We start from the raw sequence: 19,332 nt of genomic DNA on the forward strand, positions 1-19,332 counted from the left end.
AGCTAAGCCATCTGTGCATTGTTAGCTTCAAGTGACCAAAATTAAAGGTGGCTCAAAATGATACTTGAAGGCTTGGCATGTTGAAATGTGTCATGCTCCTCATGACCCGCATTGGATGTCAAGTCAACGGTGTTGTGAAGGCTCGTTTCAGCCTATACCAGTTATACCAGTATATAGGCTTGCCTGTGTGAACAACAAGGCATGTTTAGCCCTTCAGTTGAAAGTGCTACATGGTATGAAACGACTATGCACGTAAGTGGCAATAGGATGCATGATGACCATACTCTAAAAGATTTCTTAAAAAGAAAGTTCGCTAAGTTGAAATTTGGCTGTGTAAGAACATAAAGTGTGAAAAAAACATGGGCTGGCTGCGAGGCCTAGTGCAGCACCAACATTCTTTAGCTTGAAAGGCAAAAAAAATTGGCCTTAGAATTTAACCCGTGACATCTAGAATGGACATATATAGCTCATGACATGGTAATTTTGATAGGCTATCTTGGGTGTACCAAAAAAAACACACAAATCAAATCATGTGAATACACTACATATAATTCAATCAAATCCCTCAAGCATTTACTGTTATTGGTCCATTACGTATTCAGAGTAACTCAGAATACAACAAACTCATAATTAGTCCTCATTATTCTAAAGTAGGGATTGCTCACTGATCATATGGGTAGGGTGCAAAATGAAGAAAGAAAAGCGGGTTACTCAACTGCCCAAATAGCAATATCATTGATCAGATCAACTACACTCCATGTGAAGCCATCACGGCAGAAGGAACTTGTACTTTAGATCAAAAGCTTTTCAATGGCATCCTGTGTTCCAAGAATGTAGGTTTTATGAGAGAGAGAGAGAGAGACTAATCACAAGAAATGTGTCACTATATTGAAAATACCTTCAGCTGCCGAATTTGTGGTTTCAGTTGGCTCCCCTCATTACTTGTAACAGAACAAGCAATCACAGGGCGTGTAACTCCACAAGCTCGGCCAAGGGCCTGCTTTGATGGAACAAAAACATAGGGCACATTCTACAGAAAAAAAAACAGATTTAGCATTTAATATTCTGAAAATTTGATGATGACCAACATAATGTTCACAATATATATGCCTTTTAAGGTTCTTCTCGGTCAAGCTTTACTAAACAATTTCTACGTAAGATGATTTGTGTAGAAAAGGAAAGGACTTGCACATAGGATGATGCAGTATACAATGATCATAGAGCTAAATTGTTCGAAAATGGATCTGATGAACGAGCAAAAAGAAAAACGAACAATTATTTGATCATGTGGATCGAAGGCAGACCAAAAAGTATGGTCGATACACATTGAAAAGGGCAGGGTATAAACTGATTCCTTGTTGCAGAGGTTAGGAACTAGGCATCTGCGGAGATAAAATAACCGTGAACATCCCTCCCCCTCTCTCTCTGGCACACACAAACAAAAGCAATGGTGTAGATAACCATTAAGATCAAGAAAGTCTTTGTATATAATGTGTTGCACGCACAACATAAGCACCAAAAGAATCCTCAATTCACATTAAATGTCCAAGACATGCACACATTTTAAAAGGGTCATAGGATCATGGCTTGCAAAATAAATGCAGCTGACCTTAAAGCAAACAAATGGAGCCAACCCAAACCCACAAAGACACGGAATATCAAACATATAATAACCTAATTGAGTAAACAAGTGAAATCTTATGGGTCTGAAAAAAGCATGTGGCACCCTCGCTCTCCACTTTTGTTGCCTGCAACCCAGCGAGAGACGCTCCCCCTTCTTCCCCTCCTCTATCGCTTGATGTGTTCACTTGAAGCTCAAGGTAAGCCATTTTTCTTGCTTCCTGCCCTAGCTTCTTCTCTTGTACTTTGAGGATCTTCGTTCTCTCCACCATTTTTCTGCATTTTTTGAGCTCCATTTCTCCTTTAGGTGTCAGACCGGGCCATTATTTCTGGTTCTTTGTTTCTTTCGTGGATGGGTGTCAATTTTTTTAAATGTTGTGTGAATCCGATTGGATGCATCCTTTGTGATCAAGGTTTCTGTTTCAGCCTTGAAATCCAAGAAACAACCCAAAACCCAACTCATATTCTGCAAAAGTGGGCTCACTCGAACCTTTAATTAAGAAAGATAAATGCATTATCATTATGACATCGTTGATCCCAAATCATGGTTTGGTTTTTTAAGTTAGTTACACTTCGACCTATGTGATCTGGTTTTCATCAAAATTGCATATTCTGTAATCGGTAAACGGTTGCATAGTTGTGTGCTGCTTCATCATAGTTTGAGTTTTTATATATCTTGCTGTTCAGATCTTAATCTGTAGACTTGTAATATGTACTCAAATGAGTTGAATGTTCTATAATGACCTCAACGTAAGCTTCTTCTGCTCAAGGTTGGCCTATGGTTGCCACTGAAACCATGCAAATATGCATTACTGTATGCAAATTGTTCTCTGGGTGTCATGGTTTATTTGACTTTGAATCTGATCTTTGATCAGCAACAGCATATATTTTCAGATTATACGTTATTCATCTTTTTCAAATTCATTTATACCTAATCATGTGATGATTTTGTGGGATTTGAATGTGCCATCTGTATCTAGTTGTTCAATCTGTTGAACAGATTGTTAAGCTATAATTCCATTGTCACGGCTTTTCATCTTTTTCGTTGTTTTGTTTTGTTTCAAGTTCTGCCATTAAGGTGCGTTTTAAGAACTTTTCTTTACTTAATTTGCTGCTTCTTTTCTCTCTCTGGTTCCTACTGAAAAAGTAGACTTTTGTATATTACATATCAAATGTATTTTGGGTCTGGATATTATACCAGACCCGACCCATATTGTATAACAAAATATAAATACATGTTCTAGGTCACGATTTCATTATTGGAAATCGTGACAGCCGCAGCCCCCTCTTCTCTTCATCTCTCTTTCTCGTAAGATAGATTTTAGTGAAAATCTAACATGATATCAGAGCAGAGATCCACCTAGGGTTTGAAGTGGCTTCCAAAAGGTCTGGCCTGAGAGATCGACCTGCTTTAATCAAGAGAGGTTCACTTATTTCTTCCTTGCTTTTCTTTTCGTAAGACTTACTTGAAACCTGCTTTTTTCTCTTGTCTGGAACATTCACATCTCACGTGAATCCCTAAAATCAACCCATCTAGATTAACCCATCTTCTTCTTCGTCTGGAATACTCAGATCTGGTTGTGCCTCTGCGTCAGATCTGAAATACTCAACCTTTGCGCATTCTCATTTTGTCTTGAATATTCAGATCGGATCATGCATCTGCATTAGATCTGAAATATTCCACCCCTGTGTATTCTCATTTTTATATAACTTGACTGAAATATTCAGATCTGATCGTGAACCTTTATCAGATCTGGAATATTAAGTTTTTGATTGATATTAGCCCTACATACATCAGACTCAAAGTTAGATCTGTGTCTCGTTTCTGTCCAGACTTGATATTTGACGTCAGATTTCAAATCTGAGTCCAATCTATCAAGCATCCACAGTTTTATTTCTTCTTGTCGTCACATCTGACATTCATATAGCATTCTGCTCTTTGTCCACATCATACCCATCTGCTATTTATCTGAAAACGTCATCAGTTTTAAATTTTGTCCAACGTGTGTTGTTCAGAACTTCCTGCGTCAATCTCAAATTTTAAATATAACAAGAGGAAGAAAACTTTCAGATCCGGTTTTCTCTTCGAATCTGAAAGTTTCTGATCGCTAGTTTCTTGAAGGCTGCCCAGCTTCAGCAAAAAAAAAAGAGCGACCAGCAAGCTTCTCTGGCAGTGGACTGGGCACTTCATGAATATCCTTAAAAATTTTAAATCATGGATTCATTACATTTTTCTCAATCGAGTCTTCCTTCGAGTTTCCTCAATCAGCTTGTTTCTGAAAAGTTAACCACCTCAAACTTCTTGATTTGGAAAAGACAAATTATTCCTTTTATAAGGAGTCAAGGTCTCTTAGGTCATCTAGATGAAACCACTCCAGCCCCGCTAGAATTTGTTACGAAAGAAGAGAAATATGATAAAGGAAAATTTTCAATTGTGTATGTCAAAAATGCAGAATATCTCAATTGAAAACAAAAGGATCAATCAGCAGTTGCATACATTACATCTACATTGTCTCAAGAGGTTCTTGTTACAATCCCTGACAATTGTACAGCCATGCAACTTTGGGAGAGAGTGGTTCAGACGTATTCACAAGTTTCACAGGCGAGAATGGTTTTTCTCAAGAGAGAATTTCAACTGCTGAGAAAAGACTCCATGACCATCATGGAATATCTAAACAAGATAAAGACTATCACATATTAACTTGCAGTTATAGGATGTGCAGTGAGCGACAGTGATATGGTGCAACAAACTCTGAGTGGACTGGGATCCGATTATAATATAATCATCACTTCACTATTGTGCTTGCCTGCTCTTCTTACTTTTGATGAGTTGCAGGCTAAATTAATTCAGTATAAAATGACTCTGAAAGGCTTTTCTGAATAAAATCACACTCGTATGAATTCATAAGAAGTTTTTGTCACAGGGGTGACTTATGGTCGAGGACGCAGGCAAAGAGGACAAGGGTGAAATGAACACGGAAGACGTGGATTGCTTCCCACTCCAAATATGTTGACCAATGCTCACGAACAAAGATTTATTCTCACTTGCTTTCTTTGCAACAAAAAAAGCATATCAAGACAAATTGTTGGTATAATCCTGAAAATAAAGGAAAGCCTCCACAGACAGAATCTAAAAGGAAGTCCAGCAGCATCAGAGATAGTGGAGAGATTAGAGATTTGTTGATATCCGTCTTGTCAAAATTGAATTTAAAGCAGAATGACCAAGGAACTTGGTTTGTTGACTCAGAGGCAGCAACCCACGTGACTGGTGTTGCAGGTAAACTTTCTAAACATATTCCCTATTTTGGAAAAAGTAAGATTGTCACTAGAGATGGATCCTACCATCCTGCTTCTCACGTTGAAAAATCTGTTATTCCCATGTCACATTCTACCCTTGAATTTTTTGATATCCTTTATACTCCCAATATCAAGAAAAATATTGTTTCTATTTCTAAATTTGTTGATGATAATCAAGCTTCAGTCGAATTCACTCCCTTCTTTGTGCAGGTCAAAGACCTTCACACGAGAGAAACATTCGCTGAAGGAAAGAGACAAGGCAATATGTATGTCTTTCAAGAAGATCCATGTCATTCGATCCGCCCTGCTCATCTGGATTTGAAGCCTTCATTAGAGTCGTGTTCTTTCTCTTCTGCAAATGTTTTTAGCATTTCTGAATGTAATAAGTCTTTCCTATGGCACAGTCGGTTAGGACATTGTGGGAGTCATTTTATTGAGAAACTTGTTTCTAATAATCTTATTTCAAAAGAAGGTTTCAATGTGAACGAGAGAAATCAAAGGTGTTTCAGTTGTCTTTTATGCAAAAGTCATGTATTGCCTTTTCGCTCCGTTAATAAGAGAGCTTCATAGCCTTTTGAGATAATATGTTCTGATGTATGGGGGTCTGCCCCAATTGCCTCTGGATCTGGAAGGAGATACTACTTAATCTTTGTTGACAGCTACTCTCGATACACCTAAATATATTTTATAAAAAATAAGTCGAAAGTTTTTCTTTTGTTTCAGAACTTTCTTTCCTTAGTAAAAAACCAATTCTATGAGTCCATCCAATTTTTCCAATGTGACGGAGGGGAGTTCTCATCTAGTGACTTTATTTCTTTTCTTCAAAATAATGGGATAGGAAGAAAGGTGTCCTGTCCACACACACCACAACAAAATAGGATTGCTGAGCGAAAACACAGGCATATCGTCGAAAGTGCAATGAGTATGCTACATGACAATAATCTTCCCATTAATCTGTGGATAGAAGCTTTTCATTCTGTCGTACATGTGATAAATAGATTGCCTATGGTTGTTTTGAAAAATAAATCTCCTTATTACTGTCTTTTTGGAGTTCATCCTAGTTATCATGATTTACGTGCTTTTGGATGTGTTTGTTATGTGCACATTGACCGGTCTCTGAGAAACAAGTTTCAAGATAAGGCTCAAAAATGTATATTTGTGGGATATGCAGACGACTACAAATAATACAGGTGTTATGATCTCGCTAGCTGATGTATCAGAATCTCGAGAAATGTTGTCTTTGATGAGCTGAATTTTGATCACAAAGCTGGCACAGCGGATATGCCCTCTACCGCAGTTGAAGTTAATTTAGAACTCCTTGCTAGTCCCAATGAAGTGTGTTCTTCAGACTGCATGCAGCAGGAAGAAGAAAGGTCTGAGACTATTGGTGCATCGGGATCACAGAATGGGGAAGAAGCACCATCATTGGTACCGGGTAACCGGTAAGGGCATATGCTATACTAGACAAAGAACAATTGCGTCAAGACTCTTAAATCGTGCCCCAGAAGCTGCACCTACTTCCTCTCATACTCTTGAGGTCAGAAGATCCAGTCGCATGCAACATCCTATTGATAGATGGGTCGGCTATAACAACTTCTTCATGGACTTTCAGCTCTTTTTAACTGCCCTCAATAAGGAAGATGAACCTATTATGTACTATAAGGCAGCCACTTCTACCAAATGGGTAGAAGCCATGAATGATGAAATGCAAGCATTGCACGAATGTGGAACTTGGAAAATTGTTCTCAAACCACCTGACAGAAATGTTGTAAGATGCAAATGGGTCTACAAAATAAAGTATAAACCAAATAGGACCATTGAACGATACAAGGCAAGACTTGTGGCAAAAGGGTTCACGCAAGAAGCATGGCAAGATTATGATGAAACTTTTAGCCCAGTGGTGAGAATGGGAACGATTCAAATTATTCTTTCCTTAGTTGTTGAACATGGATGAAAGTTGAGTCAGTTTGATGTTAAAAATGCATTCTTGCATGGGGATTTAAAGGAGGAAGTTTACATGGAACAACCACCAGGATATTACAAGCAAGATTGTAAAACACATGTATGCAGGCTAAAAAGAGTTATTTATGGCCTAAAACAAGCATCTCGTTCCTGGTTTGATAGCTTCTCCCTTGAGATTCAAAAGCATGGATTTTCCCACTACCTACTGGATCACTCATTATTCATTTTTAGAAGGCAAAATGTGACCACCTTGTTACTAATTTATGTGGATGATATTGTCAACACAGGAAACTCTGAAGATCACATCAAAGAAGTGAAAAACCTATTAATGAAAGATCTTGGTGCCTTGTGTTATTTTCTTAGGCTAGAAGTCAATAGCCAGGTTGATGGCTTGACTCTCACTCAACACAAGTACACGATGGACGTTCTCAGCAAAGTAGGTATGAAAGATTGTAAACCTCTAGGAACTCCAAGTGTTCTTCACCAAAAACTGAGTGCTCATGATGGAGACCTGTGGGAGGATTCCACCAGGTATCGCAGTTTAATAGGGATGTTATAGTATCTCACATTCACTCGACCTGATATAGTTTATTCAGTCAATCAAGTGTCTCAGTTTATGCATACGCCACGTACTGGACATATGGAGGTTGTTAAGAGGATACTCAGATATCTGAAAGGAACAATTGGAGATGGGTTGATATATTCTCCAAAATCGTCCGGCAAGGATATGTGTGAGGTTACTGTGTATTGTGATGCAGACTGGGCAAGGGATCCAGATGAATGAATGTCTACATCAGGATATTGTGTCTTCATTGGAAGAAACTTAGTCTCATAGAATAGTAGAAAACAAAAAGCCATTGCTAGATCAAGCACTAAGGCCGAGTACAGATTCATGGTTGCCGCTACTACCGAAGTCACATGGGTCAGGCATTTACTAACTGAAGTGGGAGAAATGATCTCTCGGTCTACCTTGTTGTGTGACAACCAAAGTGCTCTCAACATGCCATTCAATCCAGTACATCACAGTCACGCTAAACATATTGAGATAGACCAGCATTTTGTGAGACAAAAAGTTGAAGAAAAGGAGATCAAGCCTAAATTCATTAATACTGAAAGACAAGTTGCAAACATATTTACAAAAGGCTTGACAAAAGACCGCTTTTGGATGCTTAAAGACAAGTTGTTCATGGTTCAAAACCATGGTCAACTTGAGGGAAGGTGAAAAAGTAGAGTTTTGTATATTACATATCAAATGTATTTTGGATATGGATATTATACCAGACCCGACCCATATTGTATAACAAAATATAAATACATGTTCTAGGTCACAATTTCATTATTGGAAATCGTGACAGCCACAACCCCCTCTTCTCTTCTTCATCTCTCTTTCTCGTAAGATAGATTTTGGTGAAAATCTAACACCTACAATATCAGATATTACTTTGCTCAATTTGCTACCTCTTTTCTTGTATATATGGAATTAGTGGCAATTACCCAACCAAACAAAAGTTGCAAAACGTCCCCTTTCTTTTCACAGATCGTGTGTCTTTTGGTTGGATTGTTGAACATCATATATTGTTCACAACAATTACAATGGGAGATGAGAAGAGATATCCATCACTTAATTCTTTAAAATAGACATTGAATAACAATATTTTATTAGTGCATATTTAATTTTGTTAGCAATGTTTTAGGTAGGCGTTGTACCCATTGAAAATAAGATGAGAGAGAATCGTTTACGGTGGTTTGGACATATTCGGCGAAGGCCTAATGATGCTCCAGTTAGAAGGATGGAGAAATGGGAAAATATATTAGTTAAAAGAGGTCGGGGTAGGCCTAGGAAGACTTGGATGGAGATGATAGGAAAGGATATGCATGCTTTGAACCTCACCGAGGACATGGCATTGGATAGAAATGATTGGAGGAGAAGGATTCATGTGGAAGACCCAGAATGATTTTCTTTGTTGGTTCATATCGCCGACCCCAATTGTTTTGGGATGAAGGCGTAGTTGTTGTTGTTGTTGTACAATCAAACAAGCGGATTTCTCATACTTTTCCAGCCCGCCTTTCTCATGCTACACAAACAAGCAAAAAAATTCTTTTGGAAAACTTATCATATCAAAACTTCTCATAGGCAGAATTTTCTTTTCCTATGAGATCTTTTCATGCTTCCAAACATGCCCTAAGGATGTCATAAACGACAGCCAACCAAATAGACCTAACAGGCTGACAAAGGCTTGAACCAACCAATATTTTGTGCCCTTAGACCAGCTTACTTCAGGTATGGTAATGGTTGATCTATCTCCAAGTTTCGGGACAGCCAAATATTAGAACAGACTTGGGCAGGCAGAAAAGGAATCGGTCAAAACAAGGCCCCACCCATGGACAAAAAGTTATTCAGAAAGAATTCGATGAAAGAATTACATCCAAAATGGTTCTAAAGAATTTGAAGAATTGGAACGGAAGAAAACTGCTCAATGTAAAGACTTAAGAAAGAGGATACAAAGTGAAAAGATGACACCGGAAAACATACTAAACATGGGATCATCCATGCCCAATAGGATAATCACTTGATAGAAAACATGTTGGTCAGTTGTGAGTCACAGTAGCTTATCAAACAGGTCTCAGGTTCAAAATACAAGTATGATCTTGTCAAAAGAAAAAGAGGAAACATGTTTCTACTCCTGATGACATAGAATATCATTTAATGCCATGAACTCCCACTTCCTACGCTTCATTTTAGAGTCACCTTCATTGACTCACTGCATTCCAAGTTAGCTTGAAGCAGCTGCTAAATAGGAAACATTAAACCGGAATGGCAAAAAGTTCAAAATTCAGTCACAACTCATGCCAATCCAGCTGAGATACTTTATAATTTGTGTATTTGGCATGTATGCAGGTGACAAACGAGCCAAGAGCTCACCCCCTTTCACTGGGTCAACTCATACAAGTTGTGTCCATGCTTAAAAGCCATGAACCCAGTACAATATATCCCATCTAATATAGAATGTTACTTTAGTTCAATATTAAAAGCAAAACTTAAAAGAAACAAATTTCTCATAAGATCAAGGAAGCCAAAGGCCTCACTCAACAGAGTTCACTGGGATACACAGCATTGAGAGGAGGGAAATTAGATGATGCCTCTCAAATTCCCAGATTAGTTGGGGTGTCAGAAAGACAAAGGGAAACTTGAGGAACACCCACCAACCCCACATTCTCTACATTTATTATTTGTTCTTTATCTTAGGTGCTTTAATTAGGACAGCGGTAAGAAATAGGGTAGTCAAATCATGAAAAAAAAACTCTTTTAATTATGGTTTTTCTGTTTTTCGAATAGGTCAATGATTCTATTTTTAAGCATATAAACTAGTTTTCTGATTATCCCCCACCTTCCCTCCCTATCAGAAAAAAATAGATTATATCTGGCCTTTTATTCTTTCCACTTTATTTTAATTTATTATTTTGTTTTTTATTTTCTTTTATTTATAATTTCCTAATCTTCACTCCCTTTTACTTTTAAATATAAATTGCCCAGCTTTTATGAACACCTCGGCATTTCAAGCTACCTACATGAGTTCCCAAAGCTTAAAGGTTGGAATTAAAATGCACAAATATCATCCATTTAGAGACAATGGCAGACACCATGCATCATGAGGAAAGTTGTTGAAGCTTCCCTTGAAGATTGGGAACCAGTGTTATCAAAAACGCGCCTTGAGGCCCAAAAGGCGCGCCTCGCCTTGAGGCGCGGCCCTCTATGCCTCAAGGCGAAAGCCTGAGGTGGAAAAAAAATTTACAACAAGACTTCTGAGATATAATCAAAAATATTTTTGTAGGTTAATCTCATATATTTTCCAGTTATTTCAGTTATGTAATTAGTTTCTTAGTATATTACTATATTTTAACTTTTGTTGGCTGATCTCGTATATTTTTCAGTTATTTCATCATGTAATTAGTGTCTTAATATATTTTAACTTTTTTTGGTTAATCTCATATATTTTTCAGTTATGTAATCAGTTTTTTAGTTACTTTTATATGTTAATCTCATGTTTTTTAGAATAATCTCATATATTTTAACTTTTGTAGGTTAATCTCATATATTTTTCAGTTATTTCAGTTATGTAATCAGTTTCTTAGTATATTTTAACTTTTGTTGGTTAATCTTGTTACCCATCAAGGACACACATATTTACGTGGAAAAACCTCCCCCTCAAATCCGAGAGAGAGAGTAAATAACCACGGTCGCCCAGTGGAAAAACTTTATTCCTCTTTTTCGACAGTTACAAGAGAGAAAGAAAAGAAAGAATTTATACAAGGCAAGGGCGACAACCCTAAACCTAAACAAGTCAGGTCTCATCCATAAAAAAACGGGTCTCAAACTTAAGCCTAAGAAAAAAAATTCTTCCATAGGGCAGCGGCCAGGGGCGCCCCCCCTGGACGCCTGCCCGTTGAACGCGCCGGGGGGAGCCCCTGGACCCCCCTGTAAGGGCAAAAACTCTAAATAAGGCTCTACAACTCATCAAAATTCATATATTTTCCTGTTATTTAATCAGTTTTTAGTTACTTTTATATGTTAATCTCATATTTTTTAGAATAATCTCATATATTTTAACTTTTTTAGGTTAATCTCATATATTTTCCAGTTATTTCAGTTATGTAATCAGTTTCTTAGTATATTTTAACCTTTGTTGGTTAATCTCATATATTTTCCAGTTGTGTAATCAGTTTTTTAGTTACTTTTATATGTTAATCTCAGATTTTTTAGAATAATCTCATATATTTTAACCTTTTTAGGTTAATCTCATATATTTTTCAGTTATTTCAGTTATGTAATAAGTTTCTTAGTATATTTTAACTTTTTTTGGTTAATCTCATATATTTTCCAGTTATATAATCAGTTTTTAGTTACTTTTATCTGTTAATCTCATATTTTTTAGTACTTATTTGAGATTTTCTATTTCTTATTGGTTGTTATTTCATCAATAAAGCATTTATTTATTTGTATTTTTAGATATTTTTTATAATTTTTTTAAAGTTTTCAAAAAAAAAACTTTTTGAGGCTTACGCTTTGCGCCTCGAGGCTTATGCCTCGCCTCGGTTTTTGGTGGAGCGTCTCGCTACGCCTCAACGCTTTTCACAACACTGTTGGGAACAGAAGTAATTGCAGATTCAAGTAACCTTAGCTTCTAAATGAAATGGTAAAGGAAATTATTTAAATGTTCTGATTCTTAACGTGAAGCATTGTCTATTCAATAAAAGCACCAAGCAGCTAAAATTTCACCAGGACATAAAATTTGGTTCGCAAAGTGCATTACTTGTAAAGCCTACACCGTGGATTGCATTTTCTTCACCACTTATCCACCTTTCCCACCCAAGCAGCGATCTTGTGCGGAAAAAACATGACATAGCAGGATCCCATCAAATCACATATTAACCTGGATGATACTTTGGTACTTTACCCAACAGAGTCTGATTGGTACTAGAAAGAGTTACGGACATGCTTAACTAGATCACTCTCAGAGGGATGCAAAAGAGACCATTCATTTACTAGGATTACACCCAAACAAAAACTCACTAGAAGAGATATATTTAATATTTAAACATGTATCGGAATTGACCTTTAAATACAAGGAGCTGGAAGGCAAACCATTCAAACTATTTTATTATAAAGATCTAAAGAGTCCCTGGAGTAAATGGGGCAGCCATTATCTTGCAGAAAAGGTCAAGATGTGATTTGTATTCAAGAATCAAAGCTATCATTTGTTGACCGTCCATTTAAAAATGCAATTTGGCAGAATTATTTTTTTGTAATTCTACCATCGTCTGGAGCCTCGGAAGGCATCTTGGTGGCTTAGCGAGATAGTTTGGATGGTGTCATAGTGCATGTTGGGAAATATTCTATCTCGGTTTTCTTTTCGGGTGCAGGATCCCAATTAGAATTTCTTTTAACCTCCGTCTATGGGCCTTGCATGACTCCACTGAAAAAGGTTTTTTGGGCTGAATTGGTAAATTTGAAAAATGAGCTTCTCCAGTCTCACTCAATGAATTGGTGTATTGGTGGAGCTTTCAACTCCATTATTCAGTTTGATGATTCCAACCGCACTCAACTTTATACAAGGAACATGTGCCGGTTTGCTGCATTCTTAAATGAAGTGCATCTTTCAGAAATATATATGCAATGCTCAAAATTTATATGGTCTAATAAATGTGGACTATCGATGATGAGAAAGCTCGACCGTTTTTTGGCCTCCTCTAATATGGTGCAACACCTTCATGACTTGTGAGCCACGGCAGACCCGATTGAAGTGTCAAACCAATCCATGATTTGGCTATCTTGGGGGGATGGATTTGCTCATAAAAGTCCTGATTTTAAATTAGAAATGTGGTGGTTTAGAGAGCCCAATTTCTTAAAACTATTACATGGGTGGTAGAATATGGTTCCTCTACTAGGCAGTTGGAGAGGAGCAGGTTATATGTCCCCCCGTCCCCCAAAGACGGCCGTTAGCTACATATTGTGTTCAGGGGTTCCAATGAGCACCACATATGTAAGCATGTGCGGCTCGTATCCCCATGTTTGTCAGCATCACTTAGCGTTGGAGTCTGATGCGGTTGCAAAGACTTAAGTATCCTTTCGTCCATTGGTGCCAAAAAAACGACGATTCTAGAAAAGAAGTGGTTGTAAAGACTAAAGTACCCTGAAGATGGTTATTTAAGACCCAATCCCTGCACTGCAGGATTATCCGAGAAAGGAATCTCCCGTGGAAAAGGCCATGAACATCAACTCTCTCTCTCACTTCTCTTTCTACTTCTGTGCACATCCAACAAACGATCCTACATTGCTCCATCAAGCACTGACTGACCTGCACGCTGACTGTAGCATGGTTCAACTTGATGAGTTGTGGAGCCTGATTCAGAGTTTTTGCCACGTTCACGACTTTAATGAACCAAATTTTGTTTTGGGCCTTATATAATTTTTTTTTCTTTCCCTCTTGTAACTATCGAAAAAGAGCAATAAAGTGTTTTTTTAATCGTGGTTCTCATGTTTCCTTCAGTTGTTTCTTGCTCGAGGTTTTCGTAACACCCTTTCCTACATTTTTTCTGCTTTTTTTCGCTATGTGATTTTCGTAAATCGCTACTCGATTTAGCGATTTGAGATTTTTTCCGCTGCGCAATTTTCATAAATCGCTACTCGATTTAGCGATTTGCCATTTTTTCGCTACGTAATTTTCATAAATCGCTACTCGATATAGCGATTTGCCATTTTTTTTAGCTACACGATTTCATAAATCGCTACTCGATTTTGCGATTTGCCAATTTTTTTTGCGCGACGCAATTTTCATAAATCGCGATGCCGAACACCGCCCCCTTGAGCACGATCTTCGTCGTGATAAGGTTGTAGTCGCCAGCCAGCCCGATGGCAGTCTTGAGGTTCATGATGGGAAAGCTGGAGGTTGTACTCCGTTGTAGGTCTACTGGAGGAAGATTATGTTGTAGGTGTCCCTCGAAGGTGGTGGAGGAGCCGCCGCAGTCGGTTGCCCGCTGAACGAGAGCAACATTCCGACCACTGCTAGCAGAAAGAGGATGACGATCACCATCGGATCGTCGGCTCTTTGCCTCCCTTGATTTCTTGTCTAGAGAGAGAGAGGGTTTTATAGTGTTTTACGGAGAAGGAAGAAGAATAAGATGACGACGAAAAGTTCACACAGACATTTTGATGGCTCAGGTTTGTTTCGCCGAATCACCATCGGATCGCGGGCTCAGGTTTGTTTCGTTGTTTAGACTTTGAAGAGTCAACATCATCCTCGACTTTCTGGATGGAGGACATATTTGTCCTTTTTTTGAACCGTTTGTTTCCCTTTTTTAAATGAAAGACATTTTTGTCATTTTCTCAAATCGTCGTTTTATGGCAAGAATAGCAAGAAAGGGTACTTAAGTCTTTGCAACCGCACCAGACTCCGATGCTAAGTGTTGTCGACATACATGGGAATACGAGCCCCATGTGCTTACATATGTGGCACTCATTCGGACCCCCATGATAAACGACAGTATTAAATATCTTGATAACCACTATTTCCATAATGTTTAAGAGGAACACTGAAAAAGTAATAACTCCCTAGTGAATCATACATTGTGCTTCAAGATGGCCGTCCCCTGGTTAAGTTGAATGGTTTGTGACTAGGGGAAAAAAGACAATGGCAGTACCATCATCCTGGCTTAGCAACAACGCCATTCACTAAAGCATGCGCATCCTATTCTATTCTATTCAATAATAGTCACAATATCATCTTGAAAAGTATGTTGGATATATGGGCCTCTATCGACCAACTACCATAAGCTTTAAGGATCTTGAGAAAGATCCTGATGATATCCCTCTCGCCCTTGGACTGTTGGAGGAGATTCCAAAGCCACAATAGAACCATTTGAGGGAAAAAAGGCTCCTAAGTTTGCAGATTGGATGAATTTGAGGGTGCAACAAAAGGTGTTAGATTGCCTAGAATGTGGCAGAGCTTATATAGTCACATGATAGGTGTTCTTCAATCCTTTCAAGTTGTGAGTGTTTATAAATCTTGGTTCAAGCTTCAGCATCATATGCTGCAACAAGAATATCAAATATGGTTGTGACATCTTGTCACTTGCTTTTCCATTGATCTTAATAAATTCTATTTTTCATTGCTTAAAAAAAAGAACTTCAGTTCAGGCACAAACAATGATTTATGGTTTTTATGCAGTAAGTGTGAAGTCTTTTTAACATCAGATTTGATCTTTACATGCCACTTGGAAAGAATTTCAAGGATGAAAATTTCCTCAATTGTATCCAATGGAAGAGACTAGTCCTTTACATGTGAGCACTTAGGGTGAGAATCTTGTATTATGGAGGATATCAGATTGACATAAGGCAGACTTCTTCTAGGGATCAAAAAGGGTGTTCAAACCAGTGCCAATAATATTGCCAATATTTTGAATTTAACATGATTTTAACAAAATAAATTCACAAAATCATGAAATCACAATACATTCAAAATATCCCCCTTTTCCAATATACAACTATTAAAAAAACATTAAAGTTTTTTGTTTTTTGTAATTTCATTTTTTATCTTTGATGTGTTTCTAATCTGTAATTATAGATATACTGAGAATTCCCAAGAACTCTCCAAACACATTTTTTTAATTTATGATGTGACTTTCCCACTTCAAAAACGTCTTGATAATGACATTTGTTATTAATGGCTCAGACTATAAAATTCCCATTGATGACACAAATGACATTTTAAAAGAAAAAACATGCAAATCAGAACCAAATAAATAATAAATATCATAAAATAAATTAAAAAGTTAAGGACATACTGTTGACTGTGTTTGACACAAGTTGCATTATGTACATGAAGTGTTGTGGAGTGTCTGTTGTCTTGTCATATCGACACACAACATGTGAAGTGTCAGTGTGTTATAGGTTGAAATTAAGAACAGATACTGTTTGTATCCTACGGCTAGAATATAAACCAAGTTTTCCTGCTCATAAAGCTCAGCAACAAATAAATTACATATTAGTCAACACAAATATTAGCACGCAAGGAAGAGATATGGTATGTACAAGTAAATTTGGAAAAACAAAGAGATACCCTGGCTAGAATCTTGTGATACCAAAGAAACATAAACCATATTTTTAACATACTAAACCAGTACCTATCGCTGGACTGGTGGCAATATGAAATCTTAACTTCTTAATGTCTCCGAAAGTAGATTAACCGCTTGTGGTGTGGGCTTGCAGTGTAAAATCTGAAAACTAAGGTAGCAGTAATTTTTGTTCCTAAAGAATCCTCATGAACTAAAAAACCAAGGGGCAAAAACCAATTAAATGCAAGCAAGTCATGAAAAGATGGTGTGAATCGGAAACCAAGTTGGAAGCCCTCGACTGCTGACCAAGAAATAACGGCAATATTACCAGTAATAGCAGACCATGGGCTAACCAGGAATCAGGTTGCAAATCTGAACTCCTAGCTAAAACCCCTTCCAAAATGAAAAGGAAATTCAATTTCTATAATGGTAGAGCAAGTCAAGCAGAGATACACATTCATATAGAGCTCTTCTCAAACAAACAACTTAATAACCACCCGACAAAGTAATAGCACTGTAATCAAAATAATTCACATTAACGTCCTAATCTAAAGAAAAAAGTGCCTAGGCATCAGGTAGTACTGTCTTGACAAATGAGGAAATGGAAATACTAGACATGACTATCATAGGTGGGAATGTAATGACAAAGAAAAACTTGCAAGAATCAACCAAGACAGGAACAACATTGCCATCACGTGTGCACAAGCGCGCCACACAGAGAGAAAAATAGCAAAAGATGAACTTACACAAAAAAACAAAGTGAAAGCAAAAGGGAATGAGAGGGAGGAAGAGGGACGCAAGAGATAACCTTGTCCTCAGCCAACAAGGGAAGGTGGAGAAGAATCTCCAAGGGCTCAGTGTCAGCAGCCATCACGATGAACTCCGATATCCCTCTGTTTAGAGTCTTCGTCGCTGTCACCCATAACGGGAAAAGAAAAAAAAGAAGTGAACACGAATGCTTATTATATATATTACAGGAATAGGGGAGGAGAAAATGAAACGGAAGAAACAAGGAGACACTAAAGTAGAGGAAGAAAGAACCCAAAGAAAAATTGAGAGAGAGGGAGAACCTTCATTAGCCCCTTTCTTGAGCTGCTTGTAGTTGGCAGCCTGTTGGATCAAATCCAAGATGGTGATGGTCAGCTGAGCGTTGGCCAAAGGGTACGCCTTCGGGTTCACACCCTCCGTAGCCTTCCCCCATCATCACCATCACCATCACCAAAGCAACAAGAAGAAGAAGGGAAGAAAGGAAAAGGCAAGTCAGTATAACCTTGATTGCTAATGGGATGAGACAGAGAGAAAGAGAGCATTCACATCAAAAGAAGAAGAAGAGGGAGAAAGGCTACCATTCTCGAAGTCGGAGAATAGGGAAACCCGGTGGCGGGAGATAGGGGAGAGAGAAACCCAACGCCTAAGCAGTCGGCGCTCACGACCAGTAGAAAGAGAGAACAGGAGAGAGCTGCGGCAAAACTTCAAAAAAGGAAAGAGGGAGGTCTAAGCTCTCGGTGGCGTAGTAGCGAGGCATATATATATGGTGAGGAACATAGGGCTAGAGTACCCGAACGATCCGAGCAGGCCTTATTCGGGCTTGGGTTCGTGCGCAGCCGAGGGTTGCTCGGACTTGGCTCACCCAGCTCATCCAAGCCGAGAACTGGGTTCATACGAGAGCCCGACTTGGCTCGCTAAGCAAGAAAATGTATCTTTTTTTCTGTGAAAACCACATTGGTGACCATACTTGTGTAACCAGTTGATTTTGCCTTATGACACATAAGCTTAATAATAAACACCAACACCCTTTGTTTGTACTGGCTAATTTAGGATGCGTTTGCATGTCACGGAATGGGGGTGCCGCGGCATCCCCTTCCGTGGATTATACTGCAGCGGAAATGGAATCAGACCCCCCACGGAAAACGTTTCTGAAAAAAAAGAGGGTCCAGCATACATTTTGCACTCCCATCAAGGTAAATCCATGCTCGCACGTTTGTTTCGAAATTTTGGGCATCGAAGTGTTTCCGCAAAAAATGCCCATTTTCAGTGACATGTCAACGCACCCTCCGAAAGACTTTACGAACTGCTACTCCTAACGCAGCATGCCAGCTCATTTGATGAGATTGAGCAAGCTTGGAATGAGCTATACTGAGCTGTGCAGCGAGCTGCTTTGGTTGGCTTACCAACCCTAAATACACGCCTGTGCTATGGATCAAACAACACTGGTTTCACAGGCTTCAGACGAGGACTAAGACCAAGTATCTAAGATGGCTGCTGCCATGCCTGCTCCCCCTAATCTTCCTTGTTACTGACACATTTTTGTATGAATACGAGCCAAGTGAAACATGTAGTTTACCAAAGCAACAATGAAGGATATAGGATCAGGCACAAGGCACATGGTTCGCCCAACCAAAATCCGTTCATGTAACCTTGTATGCCATTCATAGCCTTTGTGACGTTGTCCACTTTAGCTTTGCAATTTGCAACAAGCTGGGATTAGGCCACGACCACTGTCACGGGCCTACTTCTTCAATAGGCTAGTACGGCATGATGGTCCTTCTTTACCGCCGCAAGCCTTTTGATCGCTCGCTTATTGCTACGAAAGCTTTGATAACTAAGAGTGCAAGAGAGCGATAGAATAGAGAGGGAGAAAAATCACAATCACTCGAAAGCAATCACAACGAGGGTGAACAAAAGAAAGCTCTTCGCATTTGCATTGGTTCACATTTTTGCTTAAGTGCTCGATACAGTTCATAACTATGGGTTGATTCTTCAGGGTATATTTATTAACCTGAACCAAAGTGCAAGGGTAGCTCCGAAAAAAGTTACAAGTGACTAGACACTTTATATCAA

At 38.5% G+C, this 19,332-nt stretch overlaps 1 protein-coding gene across 1 annotated transcript; it reads right to left on the minus strand.

Moving 5' to 3' along the window:
- Positions 1-528: 528 nt before the first annotated feature.
- On the minus strand, positions 529-17,981 carry LOC149836362 (uncharacterized). Its single transcript, XM_090010863.1, has 5 exons — positions 17,838-17,981; positions 17,562-17,682; positions 17,300-17,403; positions 899-1,030; positions 529-818 (listed from the first exon to the last, which is right to left on the minus strand). The coding sequence occupies exons 1-5, from the start codon at positions 17,838-17,840 to the stop codon at positions 792-794; spliced, it is 387 nt and encodes a 128-aa protein (XP_089866989.1). The 5' UTR covers positions 17,841-17,981; the 3' UTR covers positions 529-791.
- Positions 17,982-19,332: the final 1,351 nt, after the last annotated feature.

Source organism: Nuphar pumila, chromosome 6 (assembly GCF_984573655.1).
Source record: "Nuphar pumila chromosome 6, dmNupPumi1.hap1.1, whole genome shotgun sequence".
In the NCBI taxonomy this organism is placed as follows: Eukaryota; Viridiplantae; Streptophyta; class Magnoliopsida; order Nymphaeales; family Nymphaeaceae; genus Nuphar; species Nuphar pumila.

Coding starts and splice junctions, on each gene's coding strand:
- LOC149836362 (XM_090010863.1), bottom strand. Junction 17,404..17,561: donor CAAGAAAGGGGCTAATGAAG/GTTCTCCCTCTC, acceptor TATGGGTGACAG/CGACGAAGACTCTAAACAGA. Junction 819..898: donor CACAAATTCGGCAGCTGAAG/GTATTTTCAATA, acceptor CTTGGAACACAG/GATGCCATTGAAAAGCTTTT.